The sequence below is a fragment of the Schistosoma haematobium genome, chromosome 3 (assembly GCF_000699445.3).
Source record: "Schistosoma haematobium chromosome 3, whole genome shotgun sequence".
Lineage (NCBI taxonomy): Eukaryota > Metazoa > Platyhelminthes > Trematoda > Strigeidida > Schistosomatidae > Schistosoma > Schistosoma haematobium.
The window spans coordinates 20,494,967-20,515,377 of NC_067198.1; the positions used below are offsets into that span (position 1 = coordinate 20,494,967).

Below are 20,411 nucleotides of genomic sequence, written 5' to 3' on the forward strand. Positions count from 1 at the left end.
ACAGGTCAAAATATAACTTACCTCCACAAAAACAAGAGCGAGCACTACCACGCATATTATGTAATACTGTTCACGTAGGTTAAAAAGTATCGACTCCATACATCCCTGGAAAAAAAACGGTTATGACTGTACCAACTAATAGTAGCGTTATTCTATCGTCTCGAGCAGTATTTTGTGATCTAAAGGCAAAGTGTGAGCCAAGACTACATTAGAATTTGAGCCTGCATACAAGGGATTTGTTTGTATGTCCATTATTTTCGGGGGCCAGATATTTGTTTTGGGGTTATTTGCTGACTTTGGATATCCCATATCACCCAACGTCTCTAAGCACTAGTCGTGCGGACGTTAACTCCATTAATTAACTACGTCTTCGCTTGCCCATCCCTAATTTCCTCCCAACTTTTTATGACAACAGTTACCCTAGCGCGTCGAGGTGTGTTACTCAGGCACAGCCAACACTTCACTACCTCGCCCAGAAAAATGTCTAGAACCCAAACCGTAACGTCCTACCAAACGCGAACAACGCTTCGAAAACACCTTGGGTCAGATACTGAGAGACTAAGAATATATTCAACTTTAATGGACTGTATTTCACACCCACAGGATAACAACTAGTAGGTTCATGTGCAATATGTTTGTCTTTTCGTTGGCGGACGTTACAGGTGGCCAATTGGCGAAAGCTAAGCGGGCTTTCGGAATCTATGTCGAGGTCTCGTTAGGATCGCTTAAGGACGTAAGTGGTGGTCGACGCGTTCACTCCTTGTGACCACACAAACTATTGGCTCATCCAAAACCCGAAGCAGCATTCTTTATTTGGAAAGGGAGAAACATCTTAAAGAAACCTGCATTGTTACTCAAGGTGTTTACAAGACTGCATCTCGTCAAGGTCTTCACTAAGAAGAACAATGTCGTCTGGGTATTCAGTAAGCGAATCTTCTGGTAGATCATGAAACCAGGTGAGGACGTCACCACTAGGATTTTTATGACAAAATGAAACGAAAATGGAGAGTGAGCAACACCGCTGCCAGTTGGTATGACGACCTACCATAACCTCTGAGCATTAAAAAATTTGCGTCTAAAACTTGAGCTCCGGTATTCCTTTATACATCTTATTTCTTGTTTCGATACTCATTATTTTAATTTCATCGCGTTGTACTAGTATCGTATGGGGACTTAGGCTAACGCACATATGTGAACGACTTATACGGTTTACGTACTTTTTCGGTACATCATTCAGTGGAAAACTTACCGCAGAACATTCCGATCGACTCAGTCGAATAGCGTCTTTCGAATAAAGAATACGGTCATAATAGGGCCTCAGTGTAACTGATTTCTAAAACTTGGCGAAGTGTAAACATTTGGTCAATAAACAGAGCTAGGTGTAAAATCGGCTGCTTCCGAGTTCCAATTAGGCATCAAATGACTATGTAGAACTACGTCTTAAACGCGAGTATTCGCTAAGCTGGTTGTCGCATGATCTTAGCTCTTTCGTATAAACTAGGGTGATCAGCGATCGAGATAAGCCAGATGAAATTAAGCCTAGTTGTCTGAGTCTAGCTAATATTCCAGTCAACTTAGACGGTAAGACTGGACCACCACCAACAAACACTGAGTCTAACCCATTTAATCATACTGCTCTCCCTACCTTAGTTATATGTGACCCTTTCAACCTTGCTGAAAGTCGTGAGACCTGTGACGATTTTCTATCCAAGTTGTTTGGAAGCAAGGAGTAAGTGAGACCCTGCTGAGCCGTTCTCAAGTGTTTCATCCATCGTTCTAAACGTCTGAGCTGCGGATAGAGCGCTATTTCATCTTTTACAGAGACAGCTTAACTAACAACTGACTTCCGAATACCTGGTGTTTTGATCAATCTGAGTAGTTGTTTAGTGTTATACAGCGCTTTTCCTATCTATTTTGCTCTCGTTGTCCACAGCTACTCACAATCGTTAGACACTTTATCAGTCTAAGTTACTGTCGCTCTTTGTTGTTTGGGGCATGACAAGACGAGTTTCCGAACATTTTTCAATTCGGTAGATTTAGTAATCACGATATTTGTAAGTAGGTGGTAGTTGCACCTTGAAACAATAAATGTCTCATGACAATCACACTAACGTTGTATAGGCTCTCCACACGAACACTACTGGTAGAGTCAGGACTTATGGGAAATTGTCATCAGGATTGGTTACTTCAAGTGGTGTTTGTCAGGGCTGCCCGCTTTTTTCCATTTTTATTTAGCTCTATTGTAGACACAGATTTAGAGATAACACTTTTATCCTCTAACTTTTCAGTAGTTGGTCCTTTACCAGGAGATACAGTGGTCAGTTTAAAATACACAGATGACATAGTTCTGTTTGGTGAGGGCGCTAACGAAATGCAGTCCTCTGACCACCTAAAGCAACAATGTAAACATACTCAGGAAGCAGCTCTCTTCCTCCAAATGTAAAATTTTACTTCGAAACTGGCTCGAGTCATCGCCTGAATTAATGATAATCAGTGAAGTAACTGAAGGCATTGACCACCTCACTTATCTTTGGATTATCACCAGTCTTGATGACCTGGTGTCTGATGAAGTCTCGGCACGGATTCATAAAGCTCCATTGGTTTTTGCCAGACTTGTGTTACTTGTGACGTCTTCCAATCAAACGGCGAATTTGCTGCGAAACAGTTCGCTCCGTTCTACTTTGTGGATGAGAAACAAGGCCATTAAGAGTAAAAGATATTCGCAGGTTACTGACATTAGATCATAGGTGTCTTCGAAGTATTGCTCATATATTTTGGGACTACAGAGTAAGGAATCTCTAGGTTAGGAATAGAGTACTAGGTAAAGATGGGAAATCGATCAAGTGAGTTTGTTGGGGCATGTGTTACTTATGCCCAACCACTGTTTACCTCGACTGCCGATGTAGTCTGGTGCAGCAGTAGATTGGAAGAAGGCTAGGAGCGGGCAAGCTAAAATGTGGCCTTAGTCCATGAAGTCATTGAAAATTAGACAGGGCCATATTGACAGATGTAGACCATCTGGCTGGGGTCCGCACGACTGTCGTAACCAGTAGTCACAGACTTTGAATGGCGGCTCAAAATTACTTACAATAGTGCAGATACATCTGTTATTCACTTTACCATAATTATCAGATTCTAGACTCTTCACAACATTTTTCGTTTTTAGTTTACTAATTTATATTTTCTCGAACCGTATATTCGATGTCTAGTCTTTCGTACTACCAATGATGTTGTTACAACCTCTACTATTCTTGGATTTGGCCTGACAACTACATTAGTCTGTGTGTAATGGGGTGTGGCAACTTGAGTTGACGTACATAAGTGCCAGGTTCTACACTGTGACCGATAAAAGCGACCGATACAATATAATAATATGTAGTATCTTGAGATATGTCACTACTAAGGTTTGACTTAGTAGTTTTGAATAAACTGAGTACTGGGTAGACTGTTGACAAAGAAGTTGTGTACATCAAGCCACGAAGAATCAGAAATCTAAATTTTTACTTTGTGGAACTTGACGAAAATAGTATTTCTACTATCCTCAAATGTATTGTCTATATATATATATATATGGCCGAGGTTGGGGAGAGTCCGCTCTCCCTCTAGAAATGCTCTCACATGGCCATGCGTATACAGCCACTGACAGGTAACTCCTATTCAATGCCTTCTCGCGACAAGGCTGTTGTTTACGGAGTTGAGAGGACGAAAAGTGAATATTCGACGCTCTAACAGGGTCGGTGGACACAGAGACTCCACCTATGGGAGTTGGAAAATACTAATTCCAAACCGATTATGCACATGCGCTCCAGTATCCTGAAGGAACAAATGGCGTATGAACCAATCGTTGGACACCGGCTACCATGGGACTGCATCTCCTTACGATGCTACACTGCCTTGTGGATCAGACCTTCAGGTCGAAGGCTCCGCGTGTGGCCCCCCAAGAAAACCACCTGCCTCGGTCTAGGTACCCGGGCAGTATCACAGCCCTCACACATATCAAGTGAGATTTGTGTGGCGCATATGTATTTGGTGCCCCCTTGTACCAATATCTATATGTTAAAATAAATAAATAAAATGAACTAGAAATGCTCTCACATGACCACGCGTATACAGCCACCGACAGGTAACTCCTATTCACTGCCTTCTCGAGAAGCGGGTGTTGTTTACGAAATTGAGGGGACGAAAAGTGAATGTCCGGCACTTTAACCTATCATTGATCACTAGCAACGATGAGAATGCATCTCGCAACGTAGTTCTGTTGCCTTGTAGATTAGAGCTTTATGTCGAAAGCCCCGGGTGTGCCCCAATACGAAAACCACCTGCTTAGGTCTGGGCACCCGGCAGTAACACAGCCCACACACACATCAAGTGACTGTGGCGCATATTTATTCAGTGCACTTTTGTACCAATATTTGTGTTCAAATATATATAACACCTACCTCATTATAAACATTCGATGGGTGCGGTAGTGTTCCACAGCTTTTAACTGATCTTACGCAACATGAATCAGGAACAACTAGTTGATAATTTGGATATGGTAATATTTCATTTCGTTTCGAATAATTTTGAAAGATGCTATCTGTCCAATCTCGGTAACTCCTTGATCCACAGCATTTGAACTTTTGTTGTATGTGGTCTACAGCAGCGTCAACACCATCAGTGTCGCGGAAGTACAGAGTTTGCATGGTAAGCATCAATCTGTCAGCAAGCCATTCAGTCAGAATATTGGAGAAACACAGAGCCAAAATACCAGTAGTGAATTGAATTAATAAGATGATGAACAATATCCAAGCAAACTATAAGTAGAATAATGCTGTAAATTCTTACTGTCAAAAGTAGAGTGGACTTTCCATTTGAAACTCCGATGAATCCAATTATGCACACGACCACCAGAAGTCCTCCAACAACGAACATTAGAAAATGACTTAAATAAGCAATTTCACCCAGCAGCACGGGAACAAAGGGCAAACGAATAACTAGGAGGAAAACTCCCAACCCGATTAAAGCTAATGCAATCAGCTAGCCAATATAAATATTTGAAGACAAAATACCAAGATAATTGCAGTGAAGAAAATTAAAAACGTCTTGACCCAACTCGGTGTACACGAACAACATTTGGAGTCATCTTCTTGAATAACTATCTCATCATAACCCATCAAAGGTTTGCCAGCTGAGGATGGCTTGGTTTTACCACCCATGACCTTGTTTTAATGACCTTCTGAGGATTCAACCCAGCGCGCACACAACATAAATAGCTCGAAGGGTTTAAAAGAATCTTAACGAAAGAGAGGAAGCTTCCGCTCTGTTAAAATTAGAGTGTGTGACAATATGTATTTTTAACGAGAGTTAATACTATCTAGAAATAATGTAATATTTTATAACCAAAATATGCGTAGCAAATCTAAAGTTAAAGGTGCTGACTATGAACTTCGACGGACCCACCGAATTTAACAGGTAGTTTCAGATTGTATGTAGGTTGTTGCAACCAATGCAACCCAAGGTATAGAATCAAAGATCGTATATTAAGTCTAGTGTATAATGCCTCATCATATATGATCATGTATTTTTTAAAGCTTAAGATCATGGTCCACATTGAGCAGGTAATTTTTATTAGCATGTGAGTTATAATATCATGGTATTGCTTCCCAACCGTATGATTTTTGAATATACTGAGAAGATATACATTCAGTACATAGCAAAGTGAGTTCAAAAATGGTGAACATGTGAACAATTGATCGATAGTGTGATGTCTCAGCGACGCAAGCGTGTTCGTGATGTATAAACTAAACATATTCACATAAAATATATTTACCTAAAGATGGCACAAGTATTAGGAGTTTGACAACGCCTTAACTAGTAATATCTTTTATAAATGAAATGTGCTAACCCAGTTAAATCGAAAGCTATAAGCGAAGAGGTTCGAAGGTATATTTGAAAGAATATTGCTATGTCGAGAAGTGATCAATCCAAGCTGATTAGCGGTTGTAGGAGATGCGAAGCACGGTGTACCCACTAGTGATCTGGTGTGAACGAGTGATAGGGCGCCTTCAGCTGGGTGAGTCTATTAAAACAAATGCAGACAGCACTAGATGTTGAATACTTACAGAGGTATTGATTTTGTAGATTTATTTACCGCTACAGATCACTCCCCCCTAACGGAGTAGTGATAACCCTAAGACGTGGCCAGCCAGAATTTTAAACCCAACGAGATTGTTGTTGGTAAACACTCTTCTGATAGCTTGTTATATTCATCAACACTTAGTCGTCTTTACTTACTATAAGGGGCCATAAGTTACAATGTAGTAATGGAAAACAGGTACAACGGAAATCTCAATTCATCATAATCCTTGTCATTTTTTTTATCTTTTTCAGCTGTCCTGAAAAAGGAAATGAGGATATGTGAGTGCATGTCGAACTACACTCATATATACGCAGAAACGTAAAGCGGGCGAAAAATAATCTTATATACATGTGCTTCATAAGCATACAAAAGGGTGAAAACGATTTTCGTAGAATTCATTTTTATTTTTTCAGAAAAAAATATACAAGCAAGCATATTAACCACGGAAAATCGTTTTGTATTTTCGGAATAAATATATATATATAAGCATATTAAAAATAGTTTGTTTGCGTTTTCTCTGGACATAATAATACAAAATACATCAAGAGGAAGAAAAAGCTATGTAGTGTCTCACGTGTAGTAATCGTCTAGGTGCTGTGACAGCCTTACTCTGCTTCCGGAACGCGTTGTTCTGAGTCGTTTATCAGATAGCATCGAAGCGTCATCGTGACTGTTGATATATGGGTGAGATGTCGTAATTGTGAAAATCGCGTCCTTCGATTTTGCCATAGGAAAATCGACATGAATAGGGTCTCCTTGTAAATACGCGGCTTTGAGGTGATGTAAGCTGACGCTATCGTTAATTCTGTTCTTATCGATAACATAATACATAGGTTCACGTTGAAGAACTTCGAATTGTCCCTCGTATGATGTTTAGAGAGGTCGTCAAAGTGAGTCGTGACGTACAAAGACGTGTATGCTATATCATAGACCAGATTAAACGAAAACACCAGTTGGTTGCGGTCGAGTAGAAGCAAGTTTGACTGAACGCATTGCTTTTGTAAGCCTGTTCGTGTTGGAGTTTATATTCATATTCATTGGAGAAAGACGAAAGATCCACAAATTCTCCTGAAAGTCGAAGTGCTGTTCCATAAACGAGTTGAGTTGCAGTGTATCCAATATCAGCTTTCGCTGCATCATGGTAACCGAGTAACACGAATGGAAGAGCGTTGGTCCTCTGTGAAACGTTCGCAGCTGTCAGTGAAAACGTTCTATTAACCCGATTACTTGTGGATGGTAAGCAGTCGTTCGGAACAATGTAAGTCCCAGTAGTGTAATAAGACAACAGAAAAGTTCGGACTGAAACTGGACGCCATGGTCTGTTGAAGAGCAATCACAGTTCGCTACCCATCGTTCGACGAATACACAAACAACCGTTTCAGTAGTAATTGCTTTGACAGGTACTGCTTCTGGCCATCACGTGAAAAGGTCTGCATAGGTATAGGAATAAGGGTGTCTAGTTAAATCTGGTAGGAATTCCGCTCATTCAGGATAAACGTGGTCAAAACGAGTGTCGTTAGTTTTGAATGAACTTAAGAGATATTTCTTGTATCAACCAACCCTAGATTTCCTACACAGGAGTGCTCACACCACCTCATATGTTTATCCATATGTCTCCAGCAAAATTGTCTTGCTATGAGCTTGATGGTTGCTCAAACACCTGGATAAGAAAGGTTAAAGACATGTCTTACAATAAACTTTTCTCACCTGTTCACATCTATTCGATCTGCAGTTTAAGGGTTGTCGAAGACAACTCGTCCAAAGGATCTGAAACTGAGTGACTTTAAGAAGTTTGATCCTTTGGAATCTGTTCAAGGGAGCTGTACGAGACAAGGTATCTGAAACTACATTGTTTGCTCCAGAAGTGTGTCGCATGTCTTAAGCAAACTGCGGAATATAGTCCAGTTGTCGAGACTTGAGGTAAGCTCTTGTCTGAAAGTGAGCTTAGGGAGAAGGCAAGAGGTTTGTGGTTAGTGTAAAGAGTGAATTCTCGACCTTCAACGGAACGTTGAACGTGCCGTACAGCACAACACATAGCTAAGTGTTCCCTACCGAAATTGCTATACCTCGATTCTGTGTCTAGCAACCGTCTCGAGGTAAATGCAAAGGTTGCCACGTGTGGTTAACTCATTGTTGTAAGACTCCTTCGATTGACGAGTGGGATGCATCTGTAGTGGCATTAGACCATAACCACACAATCCTCAAAGCTGGACACGAGATAACTCGGGAAATAGATATTCACTATTTAACGCTGAGAAATACCTAATGATGGAAAAGGCGGGAGGAACGAATTAAATGGACTGAGTTGATCGGATGGGATGGCTCGGCCATGCAGGCGTGGTCCCTGTGAATGTTACCTTATATCTTCTATTCATATTAAATATATTGTTCCTTCTCTGGCCTAACCTTGTTCTACATCATGTATTGGTAATTGATACAATACAGTGAGTTGGTGTAGTCGATGGTGTGACTTCCACGTAAGATCTTATAGATTAGGCAGTTATATCATGACAAATCTAAAATTTTAGGATTAGGTCCATTATTAGAGCAGTACTAATATCATAGTAGACCATAATTCTACACATCCACTGCGATACTAGTGGGTGCTTTGCTGTCCTGGTGCGCAAGCAATGTTACTTCGCCAATGAGTTCCTTAACAGTGTAGAGTGTTTATTCGCAACGTCGTTTAAATTGATGGTCGGTTTAAGGTTTTATAAGAGACCAGCAATTTGATAAGAACCGTCGGTAGAGAATTACTTGGTCGTTACACATGCGGAGTTGTTTGATTGTGGTCAGTTCTGGATAGTCCAGAATGGCCACCACTTTACTTTGCAGAAGTGGGATGCTTTGAGCGTTAATAATATATCCGAAAAAATCTAGAGAGTCAGTGGAGATTTAATATTTCCGAATGTTTACAGTAATGCCGTGTTTTCGCAGTCGTTCGAGAAATAGGTCCAGATGCTGGAGATGAGATTCTCTGTCCGGACCTGCAACCAAGCAGTCACCAACATAAGCATATACAAGGTTGGGACCTCGAAAAACGTACTCATTGAATCTCTAGAAAGTTTGTGCAGCGTTTCTTAAGTTGGAAGGCATGCGCAAAAATTAGCGAAGACCGAAAGTTTTGATGATAATGGTTTTGGGGATGTCGTTAGCAGCAATGGGAATTTGGTTATATGCTTCAACCGAGTCAACCTTCGGAAAAACAGTCGTACCTTTCAAGGTAGCTGTCAAATGGTGAAGGTGAATTAACGTGTGACAATCAGAGATGGTTTTCGCATTCAGTTGCCGATAGTCAACAGTTGAACGCCAATCACTGCCTCCTGTTTTAGGGACCATGCACAAGTGAGATGACCGTGGGCTGTTTAATGGTCAAATGATTCCTAAGTCCATCATACGTTCGAATTCGTCTTTGCTCAAACTCAGCTCTTCGAGAGCCAGTCGGCGAGATTTCGAGAATAAAGGTGGCTCTACAGTCGTGATTTGATGCGTAACGTCGCTGGTTAGACATGGCAATTTCAGTCACGTTTGGTGTATTTCGGGGTACTTGTTGAGTATTTCCTGTTATTATGGATCCATTGTATGCCTTACTGTGATTGAGGACAAACAACATCTGGAAAAAGAAGTTAAGTAACGATGTTGGTCCTAATCACACAGTCTTCAAAGCTGAAAATGCATATTCAACAATTAACACGAAGAGAAGGTCAACAGTGGAGTAGGTGAGAGGAATTAATTCATTCAATAGGATGGTATGGCTCAGTCTTGCAAATGTGGCCATTCTTGTGTAACTTATCGCTTTTATTCATATTAAATATACTGTTATATTTGTGGCCTAAATGTAATCTTTAGAAACGCCAATCATGTTGCTGATCAACACGATGCGACAAGTTAGTGTAGACAATGATGTGACTTCCACTTTAGACCTTATTAATTAGGTAGTCACATCATGATAAATTTTCAATTTTAGAATTAGGTATATCATTAAAGCAGTACTAATAACGAAGTGGAACACAGTTCTACAGTTACACGTACAGATAAACTAGTATTTCCGTTTACTAACCACCGTTTGCGCGTGTCAATGAGTAGATTATGATATTATAGCAGGTCTATATCGATGATTGAGATAGAAACATCTGCAATAACGAAGATCCAGTGAGTGGGTTAGCGTAAACCCAAATTCGTAATCACATTAGTGATGTATAGCAGACGGCTATGTCTGCGGGCTACGGTTCCCGTTAACGCGTGCCAGATGGGAGGTTTCCTCAAAACATTTTTCGTGATGATTGGTTGGGAGCTCAGAAAATCGCAGGGCTTTCTATAATTTCGAGATTATCCGCGCTGAATATGATATCAGAGCCAATCGGTGTTGTCTACTACGATCCAGAGACAGATGGTTTCCGGGAGCATCTATGGTCATGATGAAAGCTAAGATAACGTTTCAGAATATTGCAGAGTTCTGCGACTTTATTTCATGTCGGTTGAGGTTTTCCTTTTGCAGAATAGACCTTAGCTTGGAATGCGTCTGTCAGCTGCCCTCCATGCACGACCTTGCACTGTAGTCCGTCGTATGAGTTCCGGATAATATGGACAATCTTCTCAGGGACTCCGGAGTGTCGAAGAAGTTTCCATGACGTCCTCCTATCTACACTGTTAAATGCCTTTTCATAATCAATGAAGTTGATGTATAGTGACGAGTTCCACTCAATTGATTGTTCGACGATGATCCGTAGTGTCGCAATTCGGTCTGTGCACGACCGATCCCAACGGAATCCAGCTTGTTGATCTCGAAGTTGGGCGTCTACTGCATCTTTCATCCGGTTCAGCAAAACTCTGTTAAAGTCTTTTCTTGGTACTGACAGTAGTGTGATTCCTCTGTAGTTTTCACATTTGCTCAGGTTTCCTTTCTTTGGAATTATGATGAGGTGTCCTTCTTTCCAGTCTATCGGCACTTGTTCCTCCTCCCAAATCTTTCTGAATAGAAGGTGAAGCATGTTTGTAGTTACTTCGATGTCTGACTTCAGTGCTTCAGCTGGTATGTTGTCAGGTCCCGCTGCTTTCCCGCTCTTGATTTATGTGATGGCCATTCTGATTTCTTCCGTCGTTGGTGGATTGACATCTATAGGAAGATCTGTGTGTGTTGCTTCCATGTCCGGTGGATTCATTGGAGCCGGCCAAATCAGGAGTTCCTCGAAGTGCTCTACCCATCTGTTCCGCTGTTGCTGAATTTCAGTGATTGGCCTGTATGAACATATGATGGGTAGGATAAGCAGTGCACACACATACGCTCATATAAAAAGTCAAGATTAATAAGCGAATAAATGTCAAGGTCAGAACTTGACTCAAGAAGAATAAATATATAGGTCTATCCAGAAGCTATAATAACCTATGTGGAGTTGACATGGTACTGGAAAATGCAGTGACAACATTACATCAGTATTAGTGAAGTTCAGCAATCATTTGGGTACAACGACAGTAACTCAAGTAGTTTCAATATACTGAAAAGTCGGCTTCATTCATTTGGACAAACACTAGAAATATCGTCGCAGCGGTTTCCACATTGTATATTATTTGAGGAAGCTGGAATGAGTTTGTAAAAGTTCGCTTTGCTACAGCAGTACTGTCAATTTCAAAATACTGGGTGATTCATCACAGTTCCGAAGTCAAATTTATTGCTCAAAACGTACTCTTAGCATCTATATAACAACAAGTGATTTTCCTTTAGTCGTAATATAAAGTGACTTGCCACTAGCAATCAGTTAGACCAACCGTCTTCAAATGAAGGCAGAATGTGGTATCAAATGCATAAAACGTATTTTATTATACTGTGGTGCGTGCTACTTATATTGATATAAGTAGTATATAACGCGAGTTAAAGAACGTAATTTCTGGCAGCAGAACAGCGAGAACACAGTGGAATTTGTAAGAAACTGCATGAACAATGAAATGTGAGACGATGGATTGATGTTTGCAATGGCAACAGTCCGGTTTGATATGATAGAATGATATTTTGCAAATTAACGATTTACTATTGGTTTTCCTGTTTTACCAAGTAACTCTGTAATTTTGTGCTAAATACATTCGGTTGTCCGCACCCGTGTTCTGTTCACTACAATAATACTATATTGTAAATAATTACGACCATTGCTTAAATCGATTATTTGGTGGTCTAAGGATTATTTTTCCAGCCACTAAGTTGTAGGCATCGAACCCGCTATAAACAGGCAACTAGTATCATTAGTACAAACACAAAATGTATGTTTCAAAATTAAGTACATGGATTTACAATTATTGAGTTATATGTAAATATCATTGAATATAACAGTTAATCCACCAAGCTGTTCCATAGTTTACTAAATATATTACATTTGCTCAAAGTCCAGGAAAACAGACTGAATGTAGTTAGTAGATTTCTTGGTGCTTTTATTATTCAGAGATTTACTTTACGATTCCGCACTTAGGTTGATGTGAATATCTAAAACCATATAGGTACAAATAGTCTAACTACAAGAATTCCAAAGGTTATGAATGGAAACATTTAGTATTAAATAAAACAAACTACCGAATAATTTTGACTCACATGTTTCTAAAACGTCGTTTAATCCGTGTGTTATTAACAAGTGCATGAACACCTCTCGAGAACTATGTTTACTCGTATAACAAACGGATAACAATGGAATCCAGAACAAGCGTTTCGCCCTTATTCCGGACTCGTTAGTTGTATGCCCATTCACCTAAATGACCACATCGGGGTTCGGACCTAGTTCCTTTACCTCCGAAGACCAAACACGTTATCCACTGAGCTACTGAATTTAGACGGCGACTAGCTTTATCAAGCTCTTACTAATTAAAATGTGCAAAAATACCAAATAATCAAAGAGAATGAATTCGATTAATATCTGATATATCTATAGAAATATGTGTGCAACACATAATTGATCGAAGAATTATGTAAATTTGTAGTTTAAACCATTTATTTAAACTTCTCGTTCCCAAAACATTTAATATATACATAACTGTTTGTAAATTATCTAACAACTTTTAACAAAACTGATGCAAAGCTTAAAAATGTAGAAATGTTCAACTATGAAGAAAAAACGTGTACAGAAATAGTGAAAAAAAATATAATTTATTACTAAGACCTGAAAATATTATAGTGAGAATCACATTTGCTAGAAAAAAATTATCACATCGAGAGAATTTGAATCACAGTGTTTATCTTGTCTGGAAACAACAAGAGAACAGAGACGTACAAAAAGCCTAGTTAAACATGAATAAGATCGGTTGAACTCATACCTATCAAATATTCTCTAACACGCTTCCACCTAGAATTATGTCGATCGGATGAAAAAAGATCTGCGGAATTCATATCTGACGTTGAATCAACAGAATTACTATCAGGAATAGTATGTTGTTCTTGAAGTGAACTAGAATTTAACTCTGTATTATTTTGATGAGTCGATTTTTTCAATCTTTCATCTATCAACCAGAACTTTTGAATAATTGATTTTAAACAGTGTATGTCATTTGATGAAGTGAATTGGATATGATCAATCCATTTCCAGGAATCATTGATGGAAATATCGAATGGCCGATTGTTGAGTGAACTATTCATATCACTTACGGAATTATTATAAGTATTTACTAATGAAGGCTTGTCATTAACAGAAGTATCAATTATTTCCACGAATTTCGAGTCGAATCCGATGATATTGTCAATGAAACGCCTCAAAACTTCATTAGGAAATTGTTCAAACCATGAGAAGTAAGAATTATTAATTTCATTTGTGATAACAGATGCGTAAACAATATTCTGAAATACAAAATAGTACATATTTAGATAGTAAAATATCCAGTAATACAGGTTACATTTAACTGAATTCAATAAAGAAAAACTATAACAAACACCTCCTAATTAGTTTGTTGGTTGGTATTCGATGACTAAAAGAAGAAATTCCATCTCATTAGTTGATTTACTTTGAAGTGAGTAACTGATTAAAATATATAAATATTAACACAAATTTATTTTGATTGATGAACTCATTTACTAGACAAAGATTCGTCTAATACCCGGTTGTTCAAACTGAAGTAGATCGAACGGAAGATTCGGACCTATAACTTAACAATTGGAAGCTGAACACCACGAATGTATGGTATATCAAGCTATCTCGCTGGTTATCTTATTTATTGTTTTATTTTATACGACAGATTATTAGGGCATTGAGAAAGAATACAAATAGCAAAATTATGGACTCATAGAAAACAAACTAGAATCTAGATTAGTTGTATATCAGTGACAAGTTGTTAAATTTTACATCACATATATCATAGGGAAAGAGATAGAGAGATAGGAAATTAATGAGCAGAAGAACAAAGGAAAAGGTGGAAGGGAATGAAGGGTGTTTAATATCAATAGAAAATTAAGAAGAGAAAGAATGAACTATCTGAATCAGTTTGCCAGAGCAAAATACACAATTTCGATTATTACCCTGAAGAAGTTGGCTGGACGAAACGTTGGAATCAGTTAAATTTCAATCGCTGAGAATATTCCAAATATAATTTTCACATATAATGACTTTTCTATACTCGGCGCTCAATTACTGTCAAACTATTCGTTCTAATCTTGACGAACATTCGTATAAATCCCAACAGCTGTTGGCATATAATGTCGAGTCAAGGAAAATCAAGCATGCATCCAATTAAAAGCCTTGTACGGTATATACCTTTAAGAACCGTGTTTAAGACAGTACAGACATTGTGTACAAAGAATTTTTCAAAATAAAGTGGAAGTTGTACTGTTAGAATGCCCGAAGTGATGAAAACAATAGACATACAATTATTGTTTATACACACAAACCAAATCATACGCAACCACACATTTTGTTTATATTTTTCTTCTCGACTCATTTGATCAACGCGACCAAGGGTTTCACCTAAAACTTAAAGAGCTCATACGTAATATACAACTTGATCAATAATTGTCACGGATAATTTCAGTTGACTTACCGGATCTAATGATGCTGATATCCAAAGAAGTGTATCATTTATAATATGTGACTGTGCTATAGAATAATTTTCATTATTGTGATTACAAATTCCAGTAGTAATCCAAGAGCAGATTGATAATTCTTCATTGTCATGATAATTAGAATTTGAAACATTTGACTGTACATATCTGAGTGCAACTGATCCCCAATAACGGAGTATCATAACGTCTACATTTTGATATTGTAAACGCAAACCGATTTCAGATGAAATATATGGTCTAGGAACAATACAAGAAAACAGTTATGATATAACAGTAAAAACGAATGTGTTTTTTGGTCTTACACATGATGAACTAAATAACTAGAATCATTAGTCGATTGGGAACCTGATAAATAAATTAGGCAATAAACGGATCCCCAAGTAGATCATGTGTACACAAATACCTCAAGTCTAACCAACGACTAAGGTTTAAATGATGGGCCAAGACAATCATTTACTGAAACAAACTAAGAGCAGTAAGCACAGAGAAATCCAAGTAGAATCCAACCTTTTACATGTAAAAATAGTCCATAAATTTATTAAAGTCCGACATAAATGTCTACGCTTGATAAACAATCTCTTCTTAGTTTCACCTGGCATGTCAAATTATCAAACACACACATGTGCAACAATATGTGAAGATACAGTGAATGCAAAGGAGTTTGGAGAGTTTAAACTAAAATATATCGATATTTAATTCAGAAAAAGTCTAAAACATATTCTAGGAGCAACTTAAAATACTGTACTGTGAACGTAATGATTCGGACTGGAGAATTAACTGAGTGGTTGACAAGAGTTTAAGATTGTTCCAATAAACCAATAAAAGTGTATTAGACGCTCAAATAAACAGTTGATTGCAAGCAAACTATACAACTAGAGCTGAAATTCTTTATAGTCAATTCACAACAAACCACCAAACATGTATCAATTAGGTCAGAAATTAAATAAATGAACAGCGTTACAATTCGAGAAACGTTTAGTTTTACATTGAATTATATTAAATTGGTATATTAACGAAAAATAGTGCGCTTACTATCTGTCATATACTAAATACCAGAAGCAAAATGATGTAGATCAAAGTTGATTACTGATTTTGAAAAAAAGTATTGCACAATATCTTCACAAACAATAGTTAGAATAACAAACAAATCTGTAATAATGAACATATTCATACTTACTCTCCATATTTACTTGGTATAATTATCTCTGCTGAGTTGTTTGTACCATGCAACAAACCTTTGCTAGTTTGAGCAATTAATTCTGCAGCTCCAGCAACAGGTTTAGTGACCACTCCGACAAGACCACGACCAAAACCACCAAGAGTAGATAACAAGAAATTAGGAGTTGATTGACTGTCAACAGATGAATTAAAAATACTATCTGAGTAAACAATTGTATTGTCCATTGTTTTAAAAATAGCTTGTAATGGTTGGTCAGCCACTCCGGCTATAGCGCTCAGTAAACACAAACCTAAACTGCTCAGTCCTTGTTGAATACCTTCACTAAATCCTTTAGGTGTATGATGTCGTCGAATATGATCTTGGTGTTGTTCATAATGAGGATCAAGAGAAAGATAATCCAAGTTTCTAGCTAAACTAGAGGCTATGCCACTGATAGACAACAATAATCCACTGAAATTAAATACACAACAAAGTATAAAGTGCTGAAATTTAAAAGGATACATCATAAGAGCATATAATAATAAATCATACTTATTTTTACTACTCAGTCGAAGTAGCAAAGTATTTTAATTAAAAAAACGTTATGAGCAAAATGCAACAAATAGTCGAATGAACTAAATAAACAAACGTTTCGCTCCTAGTGAAATTCATCACGTTAAAAAGTGCTGAAAATAGTGATATATATTCAAAAACTGAATAAATTAATGTCCTACGGGGTTACAGTCTTCCTGTTTAGTAATGTATTGAGGAAAGGTGATATGAAGTTCCAGAGACTTCCAAATGACACTGACGAGATAAAGTGTTTACAGTCTTGTTTCAGTTGCAGAAGACTTTTTCAATGAATTCTGGAGGGCTTCTAACAGAAACTTACAAGTAATTCAAATCTTTCTGATGAATTAATCCCGATTGTATTGTATTCTGAAAAGGTACCTGAATGATGCAGTGTAAATGTTTTTTTCTTAACGTCCAAAAATAATGAAGTCTTTCTAGTTTGGTTAGTTAAGGAGTCCTATATTGTCCTCGTTGCACCCAGACTAACAACTATAAGTTTATAATAACAAATTTTAGGCACTTTAGTGGACATTCAAAAGTTTAACATATGACTGAGTATTATCCCTCAACCATAAGACTATTCAAGAACACTCTCAACTTGTGTCAATAAACTTGATGTGTCTACGTTTCCATCGTTCAAAGTATACATGCAAGTCCTAAAAAATCAGTCTCTTCTTCCTTATCGTTTTACGATTTATTGTCGGGATATCATCTTAAGATCGTCCCTGTGAGACTATTTGCCATTCAGGGAACAAAGATAAGTCTCAGGGGGTTAAACCTGGTTAGTAGGGAGAGTATTCCAGGGTTGTGATAGGATTAATGTATATTCTGTACAATAATGTTATATTACCTGAGTTTGCGTGCGTGTTTAATAGACAGGCCAAGTACAAAATCTCTAATGTATTTTTATGTTACATACAATTAAGAAAGTGTACAAAATTCTAGACTTCAGATGGCAAAGCAGTGAAATAGTAGTTAAGACGTCCGACTTCCATTCACTAAATCGAAGGTTCGAGCCGCCCTCAACCTGATTCGGTTCGGGAAACTGGGTAGTACCATGAGCCCCCACACAGACTGTAACTCATATGATATATAATTGTAGTATACACTGAAAAAGGTAAGTAAAAATTGTTTATTTACCCAGTTGTTCGACGTGTAAGTGAACTAAGCCCTTGAGTAAGACGATATATAAATCCAACATTTCGATTATATTTCAATGAAAACGTAGTCGAATCAGATGCAACAGTACCGATCGACATTGCCACAGTAGATGAGAAATCAATATTTTGTTGACATATAAATAGATTTTTATCAGACAAATTAATCATTGTAACATTTTCACCATCATTATTCTCATCATCCTCATTTGATGAACGTAAATGTATTAAATCATTAAGACCATTAATCAGAGAATACAACAGACCAGTCACATTACCTAATAAATCTAAACTGCCAACTAACCAACCAGAACGAAATAACATTTGAGTAATATAATGCATTGTTAATAAATATTTCACTGAATTCCAATAAATTAATGAACCAGATAAAATATTTGAATCATGTTGTTGATGATGATAATGTTCAACATTATTAAGATACCCATTCTCAGTATTAATCAGTTTAAAAGAAGTAAAATGTAATGGAGCTGAATGACAAGATAAATACAAACGTAACATTGCATGTAAACTTAAATTAATTTTAAATGAATCAATTGTTAATTGTCTACATAAGAAATAAGTTTGATCCATTGGTTTCAATGATGAACTAATTAAATTATTATTATTATTATTATTATTATTATTATTATTATTATTATTATTATTAATGGATGTATTGAATTTCGTTAAAATTTGTATTAAATTATTAGATATTCCAAGAATATCATAAATCAATGAATCTTCTAGATAAACATCTAAATTAGGCGGATATAAATAACAAGTAATGATTGAAGAAGAATTTGTCAATATACTATTACATAATTTATAATTTAACATAGAAACTGTTAATAATGATGATGAATTAAATAGAATTCGACAAATAGTTTTTGATTTTCTGAATTGAATTGTTTGTAAAATTACTGGGAAATCATATTCATTAGTCCATATATGACACCAATTATCTAACTGTAAATGTTTTAAACAAATTTCAATAATAAATTGTTTATTTATAATAAAATATTGATTATTTAATTGAATATTATTATTATTATTATTATTATTGATCAATGTTGAGTTCTTTATCAGTATAAAACTTAAACTGATAATTGTTAAACGTATAAATTCATCTTGTGGTGGTAACAATTCATTAAATTTATATTTTGATATTAAATGATTAGATAATGATTTATTTTTTTGATTTATTTTTCGATTTTCGATTGTTATTAAATGTATACAAAATTGATTGATAGTTAAATGAATTTTATTTAAATACTTTAATGAATTGATCAATGATAGTGTTGGTGATAGGAATTGGTCAATAGTTGTTCGATCAAAACTATTATTATTATTATTATTATTATTATTATTATTATTATTATTATCAATTAACTGTATAATTAAACCAAATGAATTTTCATTAGTTGAAAAGTATAATTTAATCATTAAATGATCATTGATTAATTGTTCTTTTTCCCATAAACCTTTTGTTTTATGAATAGAAGAACATAATTCTTTAAGATTTATATGAATAGGACATTTTACATGATTAACATTATCATCATTCATCTGTAGATCTAGATTTAATTCAAGTATAGTAAATTGAGATGGATGTAAAAAATTTAAACATATCCCTTCTGCATTATTGTTATTATTATTAATGTTACAATTACGATTCATTTTACCCATGTATAATAATTCTAATAAACATTGTGGGATAATTGATAGTTGTGAATTAGCATAAATTTTATAAGGATACCAATTTGAAAATGTATTCTTCAAGACGTTCCTCATTGAATCATTGAATAATTTTGTCGTGGATAAATGTTCAGCTGATGACGATAATAATTGATCTAATAGTTCAACAGAGTATACAGATGAATTAGTACAATTGTAAATATGTATTGAAAATGGATTTAAATTTTGTAAAATCGAATCCTTATCTACTTGTATGATTATTTGACCTGTAGATTTGTGTTCTATTGTAGTTATAAGTAGGCTGGGGTACATATTGAATGCTGAATCTGTAGATATAAAAACATCGAGTAAATAACCCATTAAAAAAATATAAGTTAGTGTAATAAAATATTATCTATAACTAAGGCCATCACTCATTAATATCAGTTGAAATAAAGAATTTACATCTATGATTATTATAGAAAAAAAATAACAAACTCTTAAGATCTTAGCAATGTCAGTTTTTCTCAACAGGATAGTTTGATTGGAAAGCTTTCATTATTGTTGTATATATCATCAGTGCCTAATTTAAGTTAAAAGGTAGGTAGGATATACAAAGAGATATCATCAGTATCCACGTATTATCGCTGACTTCTTATATGGTGTATAGTTGAATTTGACATCTCTATTGCTTTGATCGTT

At 36.3% G+C, this 20,411-nt stretch overlaps 2 protein-coding genes across 2 annotated transcripts in view; both read right to left on the bottom strand.

Moving 5' to 3' along the window:
• The window catches only part of KCNA3_1 (Potassium voltage-gated channel sub A member 3), a 38,373-nt gene extending 33,117 nt beyond the window's left edge, over positions 1-5,256 (bottom strand). The window contains exon 1 of the mRNA XM_051213245.1: positions 22-5,256. The gene's annotated coding sequence lies outside the window, so the exon portion shown is untranslated. The remainder of the gene's footprint in view (positions 1-21) is intronic.
• An 8,126-nt stretch (positions 5,257-13,382) lies between these two features.
• Positions 13,383-20,411, bottom strand: part of MS3_00010601 (uncharacterized protein) — a gene marked incomplete at both ends in the record, with an annotated part of 73,829 nt that continues 66,800 nt past the window's right edge. The window contains 4 exons of the mRNA XM_051218988.1: positions 13,383-13,931; positions 15,125-15,383; positions 16,324-16,776; positions 18,019-20,056. Of these exons, the coding sequence (XP_051069210.1) occupies positions 13,383-13,931; positions 15,125-15,383; positions 16,324-16,776; positions 18,019-20,056 (3,299 nt within the window). The remainder of the gene's footprint in view (positions 13,932-15,124; positions 15,384-16,323; positions 16,777-18,018; positions 20,057-20,411) is intronic.